Source organism: Pyrus communis, chromosome 6, assembly GCF_963583255.1.
Source record: "Pyrus communis chromosome 6, drPyrComm1.1, whole genome shotgun sequence".
Classification (NCBI taxonomy): Eukaryota; Viridiplantae; Streptophyta; class Magnoliopsida; order Rosales; family Rosaceae; genus Pyrus; species Pyrus communis.
This window is the reverse complement of record NC_084808.1, coordinates 5,345,786-5,366,745: the sequence shown is the minus strand read 5'-3', so window position 1 is coordinate 5,366,745 and position 20,960 is coordinate 5,345,786. Positions and strand designations below refer to the sequence as shown.

At 38.5% G+C, this 20,960-nt stretch overlaps 1 protein-coding gene across 1 annotated transcript; it reads left to right on the top strand.

The window, feature by feature from the left end:
* The first annotated feature begins 17,084 nt into the window (after positions 1-17,084).
* LOC137735962 (uncharacterized) lies at positions 17,085-20,037 on the top strand. The gene is made up of 2 exons (XM_068475313.1): positions 17,085-17,600; positions 19,642-20,037. Exons 1-2 carry the CDS (start codon positions 17,085-17,087, stop codon positions 20,035-20,037), a joined length of 912 nt encoding a protein of 303 aa, XP_068331414.1.
* Positions 20,038-20,960: the final 923 nt, after the last annotated feature.

Sequence of the window (20,960 nt, the reverse complement as noted above, 5' to 3'; positions counted from 1 at the left end):
AGAATGGAAATGGGAGGAATGGGCAAACAAAAAGGAGACGAAAGGGAAGACAAGAGAGAAGTTAAAGAAGCAGAGGATTTTAGAATGGGAGGCATTGGAGAAGGAGAGTGAAGAGAGAGAAAGAAGAAGGAAAGAGGAAGAGTTGATTCATGAGAGGGAATGGGATGAGAGGATGAATAGGAGGAGAACAGAATGGAAGATGAGGATTGACGAAATGTTGGGTCACCACCGGGCAGCGATGGGCCAGATGCAGACTCGTATTCTTCACGAGCAACAAAACCTTATGAGCCAGTTACTTGGGATTGTCTCCCAGTGGACTGCTCATCCGGCTGGACTGTCTGATCATACAAATGCTAGTAACCATTATTTATCACAAATGATGCAGAACTTGCACCATGTGAATAGTTTGGTTCATGACGATGCTAGGGTTGAAGGAGAAAATCAAGATGATCAATTCATTGTCGATGGATAAGGCTTTACCTTGAAGAAACTGCTCTCTGCTCTGTGTGTATGAATGTCTGCAGTGTCGTGAGAAATATAAAGGTTAGAAAATTGTTTAATGCACTCCGATTTGTACTTTGTTCAATTAGATATGATTATTGACTGATCTGTTGAGCTTGAAATCAAGTCAATAAGGACCATGGATTCCCAACTCGAAATTTTTATGTAATTATCCTGTTTTAATTGAATAAATTTTCTTTATCCCTCAATAATGTGTTGGAATTATGAGTGTGAAATCAAGCCGTTTTGATCAGTATTGTGACTTCTACCTTTCAGATAAAGCTCTTTTTGGCCGCGACCTAGGTTCGTGTCAGAAGAAATTAGTTTTGTTCTTACTGCCCTTTATTCTACTAGTCTAAAGAAATAAGTACTCTGAGAGACCATGCTTACACTCTGAACTTTTCATAGATCTCTGTCGGAATTTTTTTATTTTTTTCTCAAGTAGAATACTTTGATGTTGTAACTCTGGCATTCCACCTTCCGTTAGTATGATTGTGTGTATGACTTTGCTTGTAATGAGCAATACATGCATGCACTGGTGTATCTTTTGCGCATGTTGAAAAGAGGAGGATGAGGATTAGCATTACTTTAGTCGATATATAAGTGACATCTTCTTTTATCAAGGGATTCGACCAGCAGATAAAATTATAAAACTGACCTGGAACTTGATCTCCTGCGGGGCCCTAAGTAACCGGCGTCAGGTTAGTATGGTTCTCCTGCTGCCGATTTGGCCCCACTCTGATTCAGGAGCTTCTTCTTTGGTCCATTATTGTTATTATTATGTAATGATGCAGTATGAAAAAGAACTTTATTATCCTTTTTATCTTGCATCCTTGCATGCTTCAAATGTAGAGATGTGGATGGTGTATGCAAATTAATGCTAAAACTGATTTGATGATTTAGTTTGTGTTTGGCTTCCGGAGATTGACATACAAATTTTATTACTCCAAATGATCTGGGATGTCCGAATTGAGCTTTTAGCCCAAAAAAGTGTGTCAGCTACACGACTACTTGGTTTCTCCTAGATTTAAAGCCACTAGTGCTGTCGAATTTCTTGCTACTTATGTCCATGTGAGGTACTGTCCTTTGGATCAATGTAATATAGTTCTGTTCTTATTCTTTTGGGAATCTCTGTTGTTTCTCAATAACAGTAATCCATTCATGCTCTTATTGCTATGTCGATTGCCTAATGAACTGGCACAGCCTATTTGCGTTTGACATCATCTTGATTCACATCTGTTGATTTTACGAAGTATAATCGGTCTCTGCTCTGTTTATATATAATGAACTCTGAATGGTTGTCATATTAGATGCATGTATAGTCATGCATATGGCAGCTGCACTTGTCAACTCAAGGGTGAGACACTTCCAATGGGCTTCCACGCCCCTTCCCTCCTTGATTCTGGTACTTTCACAGGACGGACTTGTCTTCTGTTATCGGTGGCCTGTGGATGGCTCCTTCATTGCCATCCTCTAATTTTTGTATGCCTCCACTGCCAGGTGAGAAACTACATTGCAATTTTTGTTTTGCAATTTTGTGAAATACTAGTTTTATTTTAATAAATTGACTTGAAATTGTGTGTTTTAGTACATTGATCAATAGGAACCCTGAACCATATTTTAGGATTTGGCTTTGGTTATTTTGGGATTGTACAATTTTAGTTTTGGGTTGATTACTTTTAGGGTTTAGAATGTGAAACAAAAATTTATGGTTTTTGTTTGTATAGTATATATGTCGGACTGTATTACCTATTTCATGAAAACAAAAATAGTGATAAAAAACTTTTGTACACTCAGCATATTAGAACGAGTGATGAAAAGAAAAATAATGATTTGGATGTGTTTTGAGCAGCAAAATCATTAAAAGGGCAACTTACTTAATGTGTATACTAGTCTTCTTGCATGTGCTTCCGCTCGTGCAAAAGACCATTTTTTAATCACAATGTGCTAAGTCTGACTCACATTTTTTTTTTAGCAAACACATTTAAATGTATTTATTTGTGTCGATTGCTTCATTTATTTATTATTTCATTATTTTCTTTCTTTATGAGACATATTAGGAATATAAAAGAAAGGCAATCATCATTTCACATAATATAGGGATAAATTCACAGAAGTTGAGGGAGAATATTTGTGACAGAATTGAAACATTATTTGTACCCAGTGAGACAAAACCCCAAATGAAGGAAATTTGAGCCCGCTGTAATGAATTCATAGATTGTCGTCTTCGTCTTTGTTGATTGCTCCTACAATACCTTTGCTCTGACGGTTGAGAACTGTGAACATTTGTTTGTCCAATTTGAACTGTCTCATTGTCGATCTTTATTTAGAAATTACAAGAGAGAATGAATTTTAATTTAAAAAAAAATGAAATAATACTTATGTAAACAAAATAAAAATTGAAACGTTAAGCAGAAAAATACTAAAATCTCAATCAATATAAAAGTAAAGTAGGTAAGGTCACTGTGATATATTGCTCCTATCATGTACTTACATACTTGATATGTTGAACTCCAGTTGAAATTTTTTTGTATTCCTACATTAAAAAAAAACAATAATTCATTTGACAACATGAGTGAAAAAATTACTCTAATAGTTAAGTAACATATAAAAGTGATCTTAATCATAAAAATTCCTGTCCTCAAATGTGTCTTATCAATTTAATCAGAATAGTTAATGCATAAACTTATTTTTCCGAGTAATTATGCAATCAAACTTTTCCCTTTACTCTCTTGGTCGTCCATGGTATCTGTTTGGACCAAAAATGACACCATCGGTCCAAGCAATCGAGACCGTTGAATGAGCAGAATTCAAGGCCGTCGGATGACTCTGAATATTAAGAGGCCGTGATTTTGCACGCACTCGGCCGTGATACTTTAAGTTGTTGGATGAGAGAGGCCATAATTGATATTACCATTTTATTAGGAATTTATTAAAATGGGAATTACCTTATAGTTGTGGCTTGAGAGTCAAATAAATGAAAGAAGTTGGCATTGTACAAGGACTCTATGTGGTTACGCATTGTCCAGCTTGGTTCGCGTTCTGATCAACACGGAAAAGTGCTACTTATCAGAATCTAAGGAAAAGACAGCATGCAGAAATGGGAGATGTGAAAAGGTTGAGCTTTTTGATAATGCATGGTTTGCATTTAGTTGGAAAGAAAGATGGGATAAAGCAAGTAAATATTAATACATATGGAAGGAATGGTGGTTATTAGGGATGCTATAGGTTCTAGGGTTTTCTTACTTTATCTTTTTGTAAGTAGTCTTTTTCTTCTTGATTTAAGGAGATTGGTGTAAGTCTTTTCCTTGTTGTCAACGCCTTGATTTAAGGAGATTAGTGGATGGTCTCTAGACCCCTTGATTTAAGGAGATTGAGGTATGTTGATGTAAGACTACTAGACTAACCTTTGTGGGGTGTTTCAAGGAGTTTCCTGGATGTCTTCGTGCGCTACAATGTGCACTGAATCCTTTTTAAATATCTCTTCCTCCTTTTTGTAACCTCATGATTTTACTTTGCAATACAAGGTAGAACTACACTTAAAAGTCAATATGGTATCAGAGCAGGTTTTCTTTTGAACTTGTCTCTGTGTATCTCGTCTTGTAAACACCTCCAATCTTCAAACAAATGGTTGAAGAAAGCCTCAGTCAACCAAGAAGTTGACAACACCATTACTTCTCAGCCTGAGAAGCTTTCAGAAGTAGATATCAATCCCAACCAAAGGCTTAGTTTACTACTACTGTATGAGTTCAATTATCTCCCGTGATCAAGCATAGTTACTCTTGCCCTTGGTGGAAGAAACAAACTCGGGTTCATCAATGGTAAAGTGCCAGCCCCAGAAAATACATCCTTAGATTATGAAGGTTGGCTACGTAAAGATTAACTTGTTATGTCATGCTTGCTCAACTCCATGGAAAGGAAAATAGCTGAGATCTTTAGCTACTCGGAGTCTTCTCTCTTACTATGGACAACGGTGAAGGAGATGTATGGGAACCAAAACAATTCCGCTCGCGTGTTTCAACTCAAAAGAGATATCTCTGCTATCTAGCAAGAAGGTAAGAGCTTTATTCAGCATCTTGGATCTCTGAAAAGTATGTGGAATAAACTGGATGTCTACAGGCCACATACTACTGATTCCACAGTTCTCTTAAAAAGGACTGAGGAGGATAAAATCTTTCAGCTATTATCCAGCTTGAGTGCAGATTATGAGGATCTAAGAAGTCACATTCTCATGAATCCTGAGCTGCTAACCTTCACAAGCATCTGTGCTACCATTTAACGAGAGGAAGTGAGAAGGAAGGTTATGAATGCTAGAACAAAAGCAAATGTTACAGAGGTAAAAACCCTAATTTGAAGTGTCAGCATTGCCACTACAATGGTCATGTAAAGAAGACGTGCTGGATCTTGCATCTAGAGTTGAAACCAGACTTCTTGAAAGACAAAGGTGCACCAAGGCGACCTCAACCTCAGCAACCTTCCCACCTAGCCAACATGGCTTCATCTTCGTCTATGAATAGTCATATTCCTTACAAGCAGTTCACAGCCAATCCTGCAGACCTTATAAACAAGTTTGCAACCTTCCTACACAAGGAAACAGAAAGAGAAGAAGCTGATCAAGCTGTTGACCGTGAAGATGGAAATACCACGGCCTTGTTGGGCAAGTTTGCTGGATTTCTGGCCAATGTTGATCACTTGCCAAAGCAAGACCTTCAAGGTATTTTGAATGCTTTCAAAATTGCTCCAAATGTCAAGTTGTTGCATGATTTTTGGATTGTTGATTCTGGAGCCACATACCACATGACTAACAAAGTATCGAAACTAAAAGAGTTTGAAATTGCATAAACCATGACAAGTGTCAGTTGCAAATGGTGAAGGGGCCAAGGTTGTAGGAAAGGGGATTTTAGATAAAATTAAGTCTATGCAATTGTATGTATCTTCATTTCCTTTTCAGCTTCTATCTGTGGGAAGAATCACAAGTACTTTGAACTGTTTGGTCATTTTTTTTTTCACTACAAAGTGTCATTTTTCAGGATTGTATTACCAAGAAGACGATTGGTGAGGGTTTTTTCCTAGATGGCCTATATTACATCTCAAAAAACAGTCCAAGTGCATTTCAAGTCAAGTCGGTTTCCAACCAAGACAACTTTTTGTGGCATCAACGTCTAGTGTGAAACTTGCCATATGTCCAAAGCTACTAGGTTACCTTTGGGAGAGTCAGTTTCTAGGGCTAGCGAGATTTTTGAGCTTGTACACTCAGATATATGAGGACCAACTAGTAAATCTTTTTGATGGTTACAAGTATTTTGTAACCTTTGTTGATGATTATTCAAGGGCTTGCATGGTTGTAATAATAAAAAAAAAATATTCAAGCAATGGATATGCTTAAAGATTTCCATAATCTTGTCAAAAATCATTTCTCTTTAAACATTCAAACTTTAAGGTTTGATAATGGCTCAGAATACAAGTCTCAAATAATGACAAAATACTTGAGCAATAATGGCATTATGCATCAAACTATTTGTGTGGGAACTCCACAACAAAATGGCATTGCTGAGAGAAAAAATCATGACTTATTGGAGAAAACTAGGGTACTGATGTTGCAGATGAATGTGCCTAAAAAATTCTGGTCACATGGTGTTATGGCAGCTGCTTATTTGATTAACAGATTGCCTAATAGAGTGTTAAAGTTCAAGTCTCCAATGGAGATAATAAAAGGAAGAAAAGTGGATCTCTCACACCTTAAAGTTTTTGGATGCATATGTTTTGTGCACATTCAATCTTTATATCGAGATAAACTAGATCCTCGGGCAGCAAAGTGCATCTTTCTTGGGCATTCTTTAACTCAAAAACGATACAAGTATTATAACCCTCAACTTAAGAAACTTAGTATCTAAGAATGTTAGGTTTCATAAAACTAACCATTTTTTTCAGCAAGAATCTTGAAGTTACCACTCAGGTGGAGAACTACTTGGATCTGTTTCCTTTACCAAAAACATATGTCATGATCACTAAGGTCCCAACATCGAATGTCAACATACTTGCTCAAGTAACTCTCTCTTCGAGTGAACAAATTAATGAAGGCCAGTCTTTTAGCAATACAACTGATGAAGAGTGTGAAAACTTGCAAAGTGTGACTTTAGAAGCAATGGAATATGAGTCAACACCTATTGCACCTTGACGCAACCTTGCAAGAAACAGACAACTGCCTGCAAGATTGCTTGACTATGAGATTTACAAGCCATGACATCCAACCTCCAATTATGTTTCCTATCACAAGCTTGCACCTGCTCATAGTGCATTTCTTAACAAGGTTTCTAAGCTCACAGAACCTCAAAATTTCCATGATGCTAGTGAATATGAAGTGTGGAGGAAAGATATGCATGATGAGTTACATGATCTTGATCAATACAACACTTGGAGCATTGTAAAGTTACCAAAAGGGAAGAAGGCTGTGGGATGCAGATGGATATATAAGATCAAGTTCAATTCAGATGGATTAATTGAAAGACATAAAGCAAGATTGGTAGCTCGTGGATTCACACAAACCCTTGATGTGGACTACAAGGAAACTTTTGCTTCTGTTGCCAAAATGAACTCAGTAAGGGTACTTTTCTTAGTTGCTGTGAATAAGGGATGGTCAATGTATCAAATGGATGTTAAAAATGCATTCTTGCATCGGGATCTCGAAGAAGAAGTTTACATGAAGTATTGGATACAGATTGAAATGCATGGCTAGAAGGTAAACTTGCATGCTTTGGTTCCAACACATGGTATTAAGAGGCCATCAAGTACTTGGATACAAATTGATTTCTGCAAAGCGAGGAGATAAAGATGGCTTCCGCATGTACATGGTTGGTTTGAAATACAATATTCTCATAAATATTATAGTGAAAGTAGGATTCACGGTAACAATTTGTTATGTGGTATCATCGAACTTTTGCAGTACTATAAGTAGAGAGGCAGTGACGACATAAAAACCCCTCCAATTCAACACACAATTGCCATGCGCAAACCTCTCAAACATCTTGAGATTTTTATGTTTTTTCCCCTGCCAACACATCTTCAATTTAGATAAACAACATTGTTGAGGCAATCGACAACATCTTCAGTTTGTTGGAAATGTGCCCTAAAACCAATTATATGATGATACTTTATGGACATTTCACATGTTAATCTAGTTTAATATAAAGGGCAAAGATTATTGTTTTAAGCTGTCTCATATAAATGTTATATGCTTAAACAATAAGTCCAAGGAATATGCAATTGGCAGAATGTGATCTAAAGAAGTTAGATTTATGAGACCATTCTCTTTCGTATACATATCCTAAACGTTCCTGATCATAGGATTGCCAATTAGGCATTGACAGTCCGTTAAGATCAGTACGTGCTATGTCTTCTCTTAGGGAGAGTGACTGGTCTCGAGTCATTCTTGTGATTGACACCAACACAAGCATGTAGGTGCTCAATAGAGAATGAGTCCACTGAACACAATCAACGAGGAGTTCTCATACTCATGTCACATGAGAACTCATGGTTGGGATAATGCATAGTAGTCATTTGACTTGAGGCATCATAGTTGTCTTGTGGTTAGGTCCTTGATCTTTGACTATATCAAAGTCACTCCATTAGAGGGTGTCCACGGCATAGTTGGGGTTAAGCCACTTAGCCATGGAGGCAAGTGAATGCGCAACAAGGGATCTTTAACCTTCAAACCGTTTGAGGGATAATACTCTATGATATGATTAAGAATCTCTAGCTAGAGTATGAATGAGATTTAGGAAGTCGTTCCAAATCACATTCAAGGTAATCATATAAGTAAAAGAATCACATTGGATAGTAGATATGAATAAACTATCAAACCAAACAATGAAGTCAAGAGTATTGTATTAGAGAAAGACCGTATTGCATTGTAATCCTAAACTGAATAGATTCTCCACCTCTTTTGATTAGCTTGGGTAACCATGACATATTGCAAGGTGTCACTCATGGTTTGCGGAAGCCCTAAATGTGTATAATCACTAAAGGGAGAATTGAAAGTAAGTTTCAATTCACAATCGATATGAAGAGTTATAATCGCTCATTGCCTCGCTAAAAGGAACCTAATGGATTGTACACTGTGTAAGGTAAAGATTGAAGAAATAACGGAGATGAGTAAGGATAATTAAATGGTTTAATTATTTATGGCAAGGATTAATTAATATGATGATTAATCAAACGAATAAGTTCATTTTAGACCTTGGGTTAGTTTTGGGTCGCAAAGCCCAATTGGACTTGAATGTCAAGGCCAATAACTCAAGTTGTATGACAACTTGAAAACACAAAGGGCTTGAAAGCCCTATAAACCCTTAAGGCCGGCCATATAAAGAAAGGGTAGTGAACTTGCTTTAATTGCAAGTTTGCCACTACATTGTGAGGTGGTATAAAGGAAACTTTATAGCCATTTCATCCTTAGGGTTTCTTTTGGAGAAAAGATGAGAACACAAGCTCCATTTTCTCTTTAAGAGGCCGGCCACCCTAGGAAGGTTTTACTAGCATCTAAATCTTCCTAGGTCACTCATCTCCTCATCAAAGCTCTCCTTGGTGTGGAAAAATTAGAGGTTCTCTATTTTGGGAACTTGGAGAATCCTTTCAACCATCCTCCTCCAAGAAATCCATGGAGCTAAGAAGTAAGGAATGAAGGTCCTATCTCTAGGGTGATTAGCCTTTGCTTATGAAAAGAGGAATCAACAAAGGTATAATATTTCTCAACTCACTTTGTTCTTGAGTTGAGTCTTGGTTCACCCAACTACTAGGCTTTGAATTTCATGGGTTAAGTTTTGTTCTTGGGTGCATACAAGCATGATTCTGCCTTTAATTGTTAATTGCATGTCATAGATGTTGCTCAAATGAACTTGTTTTCACAAATATTTCCTTCACAGTTTAGATAAACACCACTGGAGCCATAAAATCAGCCGATCAAGGAGCACCTTCAGTTTGGATAGACATCACTACTTTGAGACCGACTAGTTACTTATCCAAGTCTCGGTCAGCAAGGATTTTTGAGTCTTTGTTGGAAGAGGTCATCTTATTAGCCTTCTCGGCGAACTGAGTTGTTACCAGGTTACTACATTCGGCACACTGAAAGCTGAATTTGATATTGAACTTTGTAGAACTAGTAGCCTTGTCTTCAGGCTGTGTAACCGAAGGACAAGATGTGTTCCTTCCTTAGCTATAGTCACGAGATTAAGAAGTCAGTAGCGCGCCCAACGCCACAACAACATATTTTACTCCCCGACCAAACTCGGTCGACGAGTTGGCACGTTGTGCATTCAACCGATGACGTAGTTAGCTTATTAATTATTGACTTGTGCACCACGTAAGCTAAGTAGTTTTTAGGGTCAACATTTTGACACGCTCGGTGGGACCCAGTGCTAAAACTACGAAGTTCACATGATATATCAAAATCTTGATTAGGCTCCATTGGACAAGATTTGTTGCCTACTTAAAAAATCCCTTGAGGAGGAAAGAAAACTCTTGAGGAGCATAGAATTTTTTTTTGAAGCAAGAAGAATTCTTGAAAAAGAAAGGAAAGAGGCCTGGGAGCTATTAGCTGTAACAACTTGTTTTAAATTTTACGTTTTAATTAGTTAAATTTACGAAAAGACCGTTAACAACAAAAACGTTGACTTTCGCTCTGTGACACATAGGAATTTTTCTTTAAATTTATTCATAGCATTCATGGATATGAACGCGTGGGTGTGAATGGAATCAAATTCAGAGCTAAAACGAAGATTTTACGAATTTTTGAACGTCAAGGGCATTTTGGTAATTTCACAAGTAGAGATATTTCTCCATTTTGGACCATCCCCTGTTTGACATGTGGTACATTCCCCATTTTTCTAGGGAGTTCTTTTCTGTCCTGAGTCCCCTTTCTTTCTCTCTATTATTTCCTTCCTTTCTTCTTCACCTCACTTATCTCCCTCATTCATATCTCATTCTTTCTCTCCCTCTCTTGGCTAAGCAACACCCACACACACACCAACATTTTAATCACCACCATCACAAGTAACCTAGCACTCCGTTGAGCTTTGGAAGGGGATGAAACCACCACTGATTTCTTTCTTTCCTTTGCACAGTAGCCTTCACTAAGCATCACTTTTCTTCTGCGAGTTCTCACCATTTCCGGTGAAGGTAAGCCTCGAAATTGGTCCTTATCATTGTAGATCGTGTCCAAGTTCACAATTAGTAAGTTTTTGGGTGGTTTTGCTGGTGTAAAACTCGAAAAATACAAGGGAAGTCACTGTGCAAAATTTGAAATTTCGAAACTGTGGTCATTTGGACATCTTCTAGCCATTTTTCCAACCAACTTCGATCTTTGTTGGGCCTTCTAAGTGTATAAATCTCTTCTCCATATTTTTAACTACATTCTAGCTTTTGAATCACTCAATTTGGACTTCTATCGAGCTCGGAATGAGCTCTTAAAGTTGGTGGAAAAATATGGAAAAATTCCAAAAATGATGGGGTGGCGCATGAGGCTGCACGTGGAGTGCATGCGCCTCCACTAGAGGCACTGTGCTCCGTTGCTATCTACGACAACGCCGACGAATTTTTTGAAGACCCATCTAAGCGTGTGGCAGCGCGTAGTGACCCGGGCCGTTGCCCCGTGGCGGTGCGTGTAGCAGTGCGTGGGGGAATCCAAGATCCTTCCTTAGGTTTTTCGACATGCCGAATCCGAATCCATAGTCCGTTTTCCCAAATTCGATCATTTTAGTAGAGTTTTATTAAATGGTCTCTATTTGTGTTTAGGTGCATCGGTTGGAAGTGATCCCATCCTCCTTAGTTCGAACGGCTCCCTTATAGCGGAATATTTGTGAGTGGACCCCTTCCTAAATTTCATGTTTTTATAAATTATTAGGCTTGCATTCATTCTACATTTCATGATTTAATTACTTTTTATGATATGTTTTTACAGATTTCTATATTTATGATTTTGGAGAATTCATGATTTATTCACTTTTATGAAATAGTTTTCATTTATCTATTTAAGATTTATAAAATGGCATGTTTATGGAATTGCTTATGATTTCGGATGATGAGATTTTGAATTCTAAGCTTGGTATTGGTTTTTGAAATACGTTTTTTGTGCTTATCTAGTGGGTTATCATACAACACAAACACATAACCTAAGTATATATACGTCTATGGCCATAAGACACAGTTGAGGATATTTATGATGTACTCCCTGCTTCACTGGCAAAACCAGTGTTGGACAGTTTCACTAGCCACGACTAGTGTCGGTGTGTTATATATTTATATTTTCTTCTTTGGCATAACCCAGAGTCGTATAGCTTCACCTTCGGCTGATGGGGCCTACCACATTTTTTCACTGGTGTAACCCAGTGTCATACAGCTTCACCTTCGGGTGACTGTTATGCCTTTGGGCGATTATGATACCCCTATTTGAGTACATCGTAGTGTTGATTTCCAAGACTCGTTGGTTTCACCTTCAGGCGATTCACTACCACTTTTAGAGATGATTTTTTTCTTAGCATGTAGAGTTTTTAGAAAAACCTCGTATGTGGTATTATATATGTTTTCAAAACAGGGGGTTAGTATGTTTAGAAAGAATTGGTTTTCGTATTATTACTGTTATTATAAATTATGGTCCACTTACCTTTTGTTTTTGTGCCCCCTTGAGGACATAGTGACAAGGAATACGACCCGAGCTTCAAGGCATTTCCCTACCGATAATTTTGTGTCCTCCTACCAGCGTATGACTTCTTATGTGTAATTGTAATTTTATTGTCTTTCATTTTTCCTAGCACTTTCGACTAGTAGTATGCTCTGAACATATTCTTGTATCTTTTCTTTAGGAATTGTGATTGGTGAACATCCTCTTTATTTTATGGCCTTCCTTCTATTATTATTGTTCCTTTATCGGTTGCATGATCTCTTTAATTGTCGTTTCTCGCATGACTTTTCGATTATATGTTCTACCATGTTCATGCATTTTCACCTGATTATGGTTTTCGTCACTTTTGAGTGTCAGCTAGCACGTGCCATCCAAGTGTCATTTGGATATCCAGGCTGGGGTGTGTCATTCGTCGCCAAGGCTACAATCAAACTTTGGCCTAAGAAAATTGTCAAGCTAGCCGAAGAAAAACCTAGGCCTATTATTTATGTTGAGACTGCAAATTTGGTTGGGCTAGAAGAAAATGATTTTGAGCCAAAAATTGACTTAGAAAATGATTTGTCAGAGGAGTGCTTCAATGACAATCAAGGTCGATACACGGTTTTAGATGAAAAAACCATGACAGTCGATATGGTTATTGGCGATAAAGCTATTATGGAGCAATCCCGTTCGGCTGAGTTATTTGAGTTAAAAGCCAAAATTGGTGAAATAATTATGCTCGAGGAGCTTAATTTTTCAATGTATTCGGTAGCCGAAAATGAAAAATATTTTGCCAAGTCAAAAATAGTTGGAAATTTTTTGGGCTCGATGCAAAATCAAATTGGAAATGTTGGTAGCAAAAGATCTCAGCTTAGAATAAAATGTCGTTGGCTTCCTCTTCTTTATAGTTCGGCCACTTTCGTTTTCTTTTGCTGAAAAAAAAAAAAAAAAAAAAACAGATGAACAAATTATTTTCTTAACCATTTGATCTTTTAGGCCGATGAATAAGAAAATGGAGGCAGACATTCTAGGCTTGCTCTCAATAAGCTGCTTGGTGAAATTTAAGCGATGGAGGTCAGCCTGATACTTGGTGCAGAAGAGAAAGAAAATGAGGAATCATGATTTTGCTTCTGTAGGATTTATACACCCAATTGAGGGTGTGTTATCTGATATGTGGTATTTGTCCCACATTGACCATTTCCCTTTATCTCTTCCCTCCTAGCCACTATTTAATGAGGGCTTGGGAAAGGAGAAACACACCAACAAAAACCAATTCTCTTAGCTCTAGAGAGGAGAGATAATGCTCTCCACTCTCATTAATCTTTTTCTCTCATAGATTAGCCTCTAGGGTATCAACTTGGCCCTAGGATTAGGAGGCTACTAAGAACTACGGCGTTTGATCCCTGTGCATTGGCATAAGGTACGTAGGCAATCTAACAGGGCTAGATGCAACTGAATCCTCCCTTGGATGAAGCTCTGCATTGTGGTTCGTAGGAATGAGACGGCAATCCAAAATTCATTAATTCCACAAGGTATGTCCTATATCGAATTCCTTATAATGAGGTATTTATAGGGGTATGGCCGGCCGCTTTAGGAGGATGGGGACCGGCCACTTGGATGGTTTTTTGGGTGTGATTCAAAATTTGTTAGCTAATTAATAAATTAATTGAGTAATAAATCAATTAATTAGTTAATTAATATAATTTGAAAGGAATGATTTGGAGGTTACCTAGTGGAGAAGATTTGATGAGGACGGATGAAATAGGTTTTGAATAATTACCTATTTTGAGCACCTTTGACCATGATTGAGTCATGATTGTCCACTGCTTGCGCGTAGGAGTTCTAGTATTCCTCAAGGGTAATTTTGCCCTTTTCACCTTAGAATCCACGTGTCGCCTCTATATTTTTCTCGATTATTTTTGGCTCCACAAATATGTTATCCTATGTGTGAGAATCATTCCCTCAAAACTTCGTGCAAATATGGGCCATGGTTTGACAGAAATCACAAACCCTAGTTTTGTGATTTCTTGATAATTTCAGTTTTTTTCAGGCGTTTTTTCGGCTGAATTTAAGGTACATGGAGCTGATTTTTCTGTAGTTTTTTGTTTGGGGTTTGTAATGGCCATATAAGCTTCAAAACCATATAAAATACACGTCATTTGGACGAGTATTGAAGAAGATATGGCTTCGCAAACATGCCTTGGCGAATCTGTGAAATCTGGGATTTCTGCAAAAAAATTGAAGAAAACGTGACTTTATGTTCCGATTTGGGAGCTATTTTTCATGCTATTAGAGTCAGTTTTTGGAATTTGTTTATGAAATAGAAGTTGTAGCTCGTAATCTGGGATTTCCAGATGCATATCGAGTGAGCTACAATCTTGGGAAATAGGCCTTACGAAATTGAATATTTGGGATTTTTAGATTTCTTGAAGGAAGATAATCTCTAATTTTTTTAGATATTGTGTCAGTTTAAATTGCTCGTCTCAATTGAGTATTTTAAACGGGATATTATATCATATCATTTTAATTGCTCATTTTGAGAGTTGAGCATTTGAATGGAGCAAAATACTCTTTTGTAGAATATTATTTCATGAGATTAATTCTAATTAGGTGATTTGATTTTCATATTATCCTAATTATCAAATGAAAATTAGAATTACTAAGAGATTATGTGACAGCCCGTCCCGAATTATTCGTACCATAGGTGTGAAATGATGATTTTGCCCTTGGTGGTTATTTGTCATTTTGGGGTGATTGTTTTGTTGGTTGCATCTGGACCACACTCACACCCACATCCACATCATCTCCTTCTCTCGTGTATATCTCTCTCTGTCTCGAACACTCTCTCTTTCTCTCTCTCTCTCTCTCTCTCTCTCTCTCTCTCCTTCTCACTTGTACGGACGGGGTTCAAAACCCTTGCAAACGTTGCAGATCGAAGTGAAAAATGGTACCTTTGTGTACGTGAGGATCATACGAGTTCAACCATACCAATTTCAGGTAAGGAATCCTTCGATTTCACGTCGAACTAGGAATCTCCGATTTGGTCACTGTTCATGCACACGTGAATTATTGACTTTCAGGGAATTTGAAGCCTTTAGGAAGCTTAGTGAGGTCTTTAGGAAGCTCGGGGTGGTTCGTTGGGTGGAATTGGACGTCAGGATCGTGAGTTGCAAGTTTGGCCAATTTTCCTTGAATTTCTTCGACGACATCTCGTGATCTTTGGGGTTTTAAACAGGTAAGGAAATGTTCTACAAGTTAAGAGCTTCAATTTGGTACTAGTTTCATGAAATTTGGTTGAAAAATGAGTGACATAATAAGATTTGAAAATTTTCCAGTTTTCTGGCGACGGTGACGGTACCGGAGGAGTGCCGAAGAAGACAAGGGAATATTTCGTTAAGTTAATGGAATATTCTTAATGGCGTCAGGTTAGTTTTAACGGAATCTGTTAGGGTTTAACGGAATATTCCTGACGGCGTTAAGTGACGCCGTTAGTGTGCCTGGCACGTGGCCGCGTGTGGGGGTGCGTAGGGCCGTGCACTTGCCGGCGCGTGGAGCCTCGAAAAATTATTTTAAAAATATGGGGTTGTTTGTGAGGTTGAGTAGATTATGTTGGTGCATTCACACACCCCATTTGAGCATTGTATGAGAAGTTATTACCTAGTTTTGGTTATGTGCTTTAAATTGACGTTTTTATAGTTGTTTCGCATATAGGTGAGATCCATCCTGAGGACGAGCGCAGTCACTGAAGGCAAGGGGGTTACGACCCTTCCACATATCAGTGAGTGGGCTTTTGGTTTTCCCTATATACCTATATACTTGTGGCTTTTCCCAGAAAATGAAATAGAGTGTTTATACGTTTTAAATGCCATGCATAGCGTTTGCCTATTTATTTATGCATTAGTAGTTGCATATATGTATGTTTAGTGCTGCGAACGCACATGTAAGTTTATGGTTTATGATTGTGAATTAGTGGTTATGTGAGCTGCATAGAGAGCTCATAACCTGCACCCCCGGTGTTTGTGCTCCCGCCCAGAGTAGGGCACAGTCCTTCATGTGATGTTCACCTCCCGCACCACACGCTCATCTTGGATCCAAGTTAGGTGCACAGTCTTGTCGTATAGATCACTATAGGTGGTTCCGACTTGTAGGTGACCCGCGATTATTCATCCAGTCTTCACATGATTGTAGCACTTGAGTGTATTTATTTAGACCCAGTCCTATTGTACAGACCACTTTAGGTGGTTCCGACTCGTGTGCAGGTATAGTTAGTGAGTTGGGGATTTGAGCTCTAGATTCAGCCATACAGGTCACGTTAGGTGACTCCGGTTGACATGTTACTTGCATTGATTGATATTACCTGGGTTACTTACAGTGTATGTGGAGGCTTTCAACATGGCATATTTCTGAACATGTTTTCGATATATGTGTATATTCTATTTTTTGGGAAATTATACATGTTTTACGGAGATGGGTTAGAACTTTTGATAATGAATTGATTTTGAAAAGCTTTGTTTTTGCCCACTCATACTTTCTGTTTTGTGCCCCTCCAGGTTCTAGTTAGAAGCAGCTTTGGTGGTTCACGAGGACTTGACGGTGGTTCTGACAAAACATCACAAATGTAGAATTACCTTTGGGTGTTGTGTATTTAGTATTCGTTCTTCTGGACTGCACTTAGGCTTTCTGTGCTCTGATTATGTTTATCCCACCTAGTCTCACACTAGTGTGTTACTTTAACTACTTTGGTTTTTATTTATTCGTACTTTTATTATTATCTTTTGCTTCCGCACTATGCACATGGCTACGTCACCCTCATGTGATGGCCAACACGCCTTGATTCCGGTCGGGGTGTGTCAGTTTGGTATCAGAGCCTAGGTTTGGCAGTCCTGCATATTTTGTGAGTGTTCTAATTGTTTTGGTGTCTTCTGTCAGAACTATGCCGCCTCATAGGGAACCACGTTGCTTTGCTGAGCCTAGTTTCCCCGATGTAGCTCAATTGGGGGAAGCTTTTGCTATCGCTATTCAGTCGGCGCTCCGCCCTCCCCAGAGGACTTCTCTGGAGACCGTGTATAATTTAAACCTGGACAAGTTTGAGGGCCACGAGGGTTTTGAGGGAGCTAAGCGGTGGCTTAAGCATATTGAAAAGACTTTTCGAGTGTTGCATAATCAAGGGAATCTTCTTGTTGAAAAGTGGGTAGAGACGACTTCATGGTTCTTGGGTAAGGAATCGTCATCCTGGTGGGGACAGAAGGTTCGTCATTTGACCCCAGAGGAAAAGGCTAACTGGGAAGTGTTTAAGCAGTTGTTTCGGAAAAGGTTTGTGCCTCCTGAGTACATTGATCGTAAGAAGCAAGAATTTACTGAATTAAGGCAAGGGAAGTTGACAACGAATGAATATTATAGGAGGTTCACTGATTTATCTCGTTATTATCCAAAGGTTGCTGCCAATCCGGTTGAGATGCTTCGTTGTTTTCGATTGGGTACTAAGAAGAAGTGGCATTCTATGGCGACTAATGTGATAGATAATAGCACACAAATTAAACCCTCTTATTGACAATTGTAGTAAAGATGTAAGTAGGGATCGTTCTAGGCCGAGGATCAGGAGGGATTGCTAATCTAATAAAAACTGACTCAAGAATACAAAACTAGGCTTGAAAACACTAACTAGACTCAAAGACTCTTAACTAAACTTATATGACTCAAAACAAACTAAAGAAACTCAAAACAACACAAAACAATCAAATAAACTCAAACTAGACTCTAGGACTTAATTTGGACAAAAATAGAATTGGTTTTGACTCAAAACACTCAAAAACACAAATTGGACAGATTCTAGCTATTTAGACACACAAAATAAAGGGGATTGGGCTTTTGGACGAATTTAGAGTAAAAACAAGTAACGTAAAGACTCAAACAAAGTTTGGACGAATTTGGGTATATGGATGGGTGATTAGCTAGCTAGAGGATTTTTTTCCACACATGATATATTTGAACACAAATTGATTTCCAGTTGCTTTCTCAATAAACCATGAACCTCAACACCCCAGATTAACCGTGACATTACTAATTAACCCTCAGATTCTCCTTTAGTTATTGGATTGGATGACATCATTCGACAACCCAAAGCATTCTTCAAAAGTTCCCTACATGACATCATAATAGAGATACAATCAAAGATCATTACGTTCTGTGAAAATCATAAGCATTGACAAAACATTCGTAACTATGACATCATGATACTCATGCCAAGAATTTAACTTAACATGATTGTGATAAACAACCTTAACTACTTGTGAATATAAGTTTGTAACGATTATGTGAAACTCCCTTATATTCTAGCATCAAATTCAAGCATGCAAACTAAGTAGGCCTCCTTGATCAACATACAAGAATAAGTTCTCAATCAATCGGTTAAGTAAATTGCATTCAGAATTTATGAAATCACAACTGGAATTAATCAATTCATATCACAAACATAATCATGGTTTCAAAGTCTCCCCTAGCTAAAACAAGTTTAGCCTCTCATGTTCACAGCAAAACAAAGAAAACTTGAATTAAACATTGAAAACAAAAGATAGATTACACCTAAAAATGTTCCAACAATCCAACTTGAATGCAAAAACATCGAAGGCTTTTTCTCCTCTCCTTCTTCCTTGCTAGGTTGCGGCACAAAGGTTTTAGGGTGTGAAAAGTGGTCTTTAGTGTATTAGGGTCAAGGATAGATGTATGGCAGGAAGGTATGATGAAGGGAAGAGCATGGAATGGTGTAAGGAAGGTGATGAAGGCTGCAGCTATGAGTGTGGAAGGATGAAAGATGGCTGGTTGTGTATATGAATGAATAGGGTTGTATATGGGTGCGGCAAAGGGTTATTTATTTGAGGGAAATGATCTTAACTTTAATTAATTGGTTTAGGAAAGAATTGGACCCTAAATCCTAAAGGAAAAGGAGAATTAAAGTCAGAATCCCAAGGGAAAAGGGAAGGAAACTTGCGGTAAGAAAGAATAGGAAAGGGAAAGTGCTTTCCCTTGCACGGCAAGGAAGGGAAATGTTAAGGTAAGTGCGGCAAGGACTAGAATGGTGCAAGCAAGGTTTAGTTTGTGTCCTAGAATGCATAAGAGACCTTCAATGTTGCTGGAACTTAGGGACATTTAAGATTACGAAAGGTCAAACCAAAATAGGAAACCTTGGCTTAACTTTCCTGCTTCAAGTAGGAAACCTTCTTTGATTAGGAATCCTAACATCTTTAGGTCTTCAATTTCGTCCATTCCTTTTGCTCCAAGCATATGCTATCCATTCCAAGCCCAATTTTGCTCCAAAAGGCTCCAAATTGCACCTTCTTGCTACTTTAGCCATATGGACCTACAAACACACGAAAATAGCTCAAAATACTAAAATAACTATGAACTAACAACATAAATGTAAGAAAACAAGCTAACTAAGTCGCCTAAATATGCTCCTATTAGCGACCACTGCTCCTTGCGACTCTTATCAGGAGTTCTATGAGATTTTGTTGAGGATTGAGGATTCTGAGAACATACCTAGTGAGAGTGAAGAAGAGGAAAAAGATGGCAATCAGAGGAAAGACGATAAAGGAAAAGGTCAAGCATCTCAAGGACCTCACAAGACTCAGAGTTTTAAGCAGAGTGGAGCCAGTTCCAGTTCTTCCAGCGGAGGTTTTAGTGCCACTGGTCAAGGAAGAGGTGGTAGATTTTCTGGGGGTCCTAGAGGCCAGAGACAGGGCGATACTGGTAGAGGAAGAGCTCTGTTGTGTCGTAGGTGTAACAATCGGCATTTTGGAGAGTGCAGGAGAGGCAGCAGTGGATGTTTTACTTGTGGGCAAATAGGACATAGAGCTGCAAACTGTCCTCAGAATCAGCAAAGGCCCTAGCAGTCTCTCTTACCATTACCTACACTGATCCAACAAGTTCTAGGGCTTGGTAGTTATGGTCAGATGGGTCGTGGTGGTGCCTACTATTATCAGGGTGATGTTGTTCCTTATGCTCCAGGGCAATATCCGTATCCCAAGGATCCTTATTCTCAGAGTGGGTATCTTCAGTACTTTGGAGGTTATATGTTGTATCTTCCCATTCCAGCGGGTGGATCTTAGTGGTACAGAGAGGACAGCCTCAGCAAGGAGAGATTGCTACTAGTAGTGCAGGATTTTCAAGGCAGTCTGGTCAGCCTAGTCAGGGGTGTAATGTGCAGGGTCGAGGTGGTCAGACTAGTAGAGGTCATGGTGGACGACAGCAGACCCAGGGGTGCATCCACAATATTTCTCTGCAAGATGCTCAGAATAATCCTGACTTGATTATGGGTACATTAAATATCCTTGGTTATTTTGCTAGAGTATTGATTGATTATGGTGCGACACATTATGTTATTTCTCATACATTTGCTCAAGTGACGCAAGATCACCCTACACCTCTAGGGTATGATTTAGAGTTTGCTACGTCTAGAGGGGAGAGATGTTATATTGATTGTGTGTATCCAGGATGTCCAGTGATGGTGGAGGATGTTGTTATGCTAGCTAACCTTATCTCCTTATATATTGTTGATTTTGATGTGATTTTGGGCACATATTGGTTGCATTTTAATCATGCCAATATTTATTGCTATGGGAAAACAGTTACCTTCCATCGTCCTGGATTACCTGTGGTTACTTTTGTGGGCGAGCAGAGTGGGGTGAGACATGGCGTTATTTCTGCTGTGAGAGAAAAAAGGTTGTTATCAAATGGGTGCCAGGGATACTTAGCTCATGTAGTGTTGAACGATGTTGCTCTTAGTAGTGTGGAGGACGTAAGGGTAGTCAAG

What these genes read in the sequence shown, in the direction of transcription:
- LOC137735962 (XM_068475313.1), top strand. Translation starts at nt 17,085, where the DNA reads ATGCCGCCTCATAGGGAACCACGTTGCTTTGCTGAGCCTAGTTTCCCC. An exon ending in CAAAGGTTGCTGCCAATCCG is followed by an intron (nt 17,601 to 19,641) that starts GTTGAGATGCTT and finishes GACTCTTATCAG; the next exon opens with GAGTTCTATGAGATTTTGTT.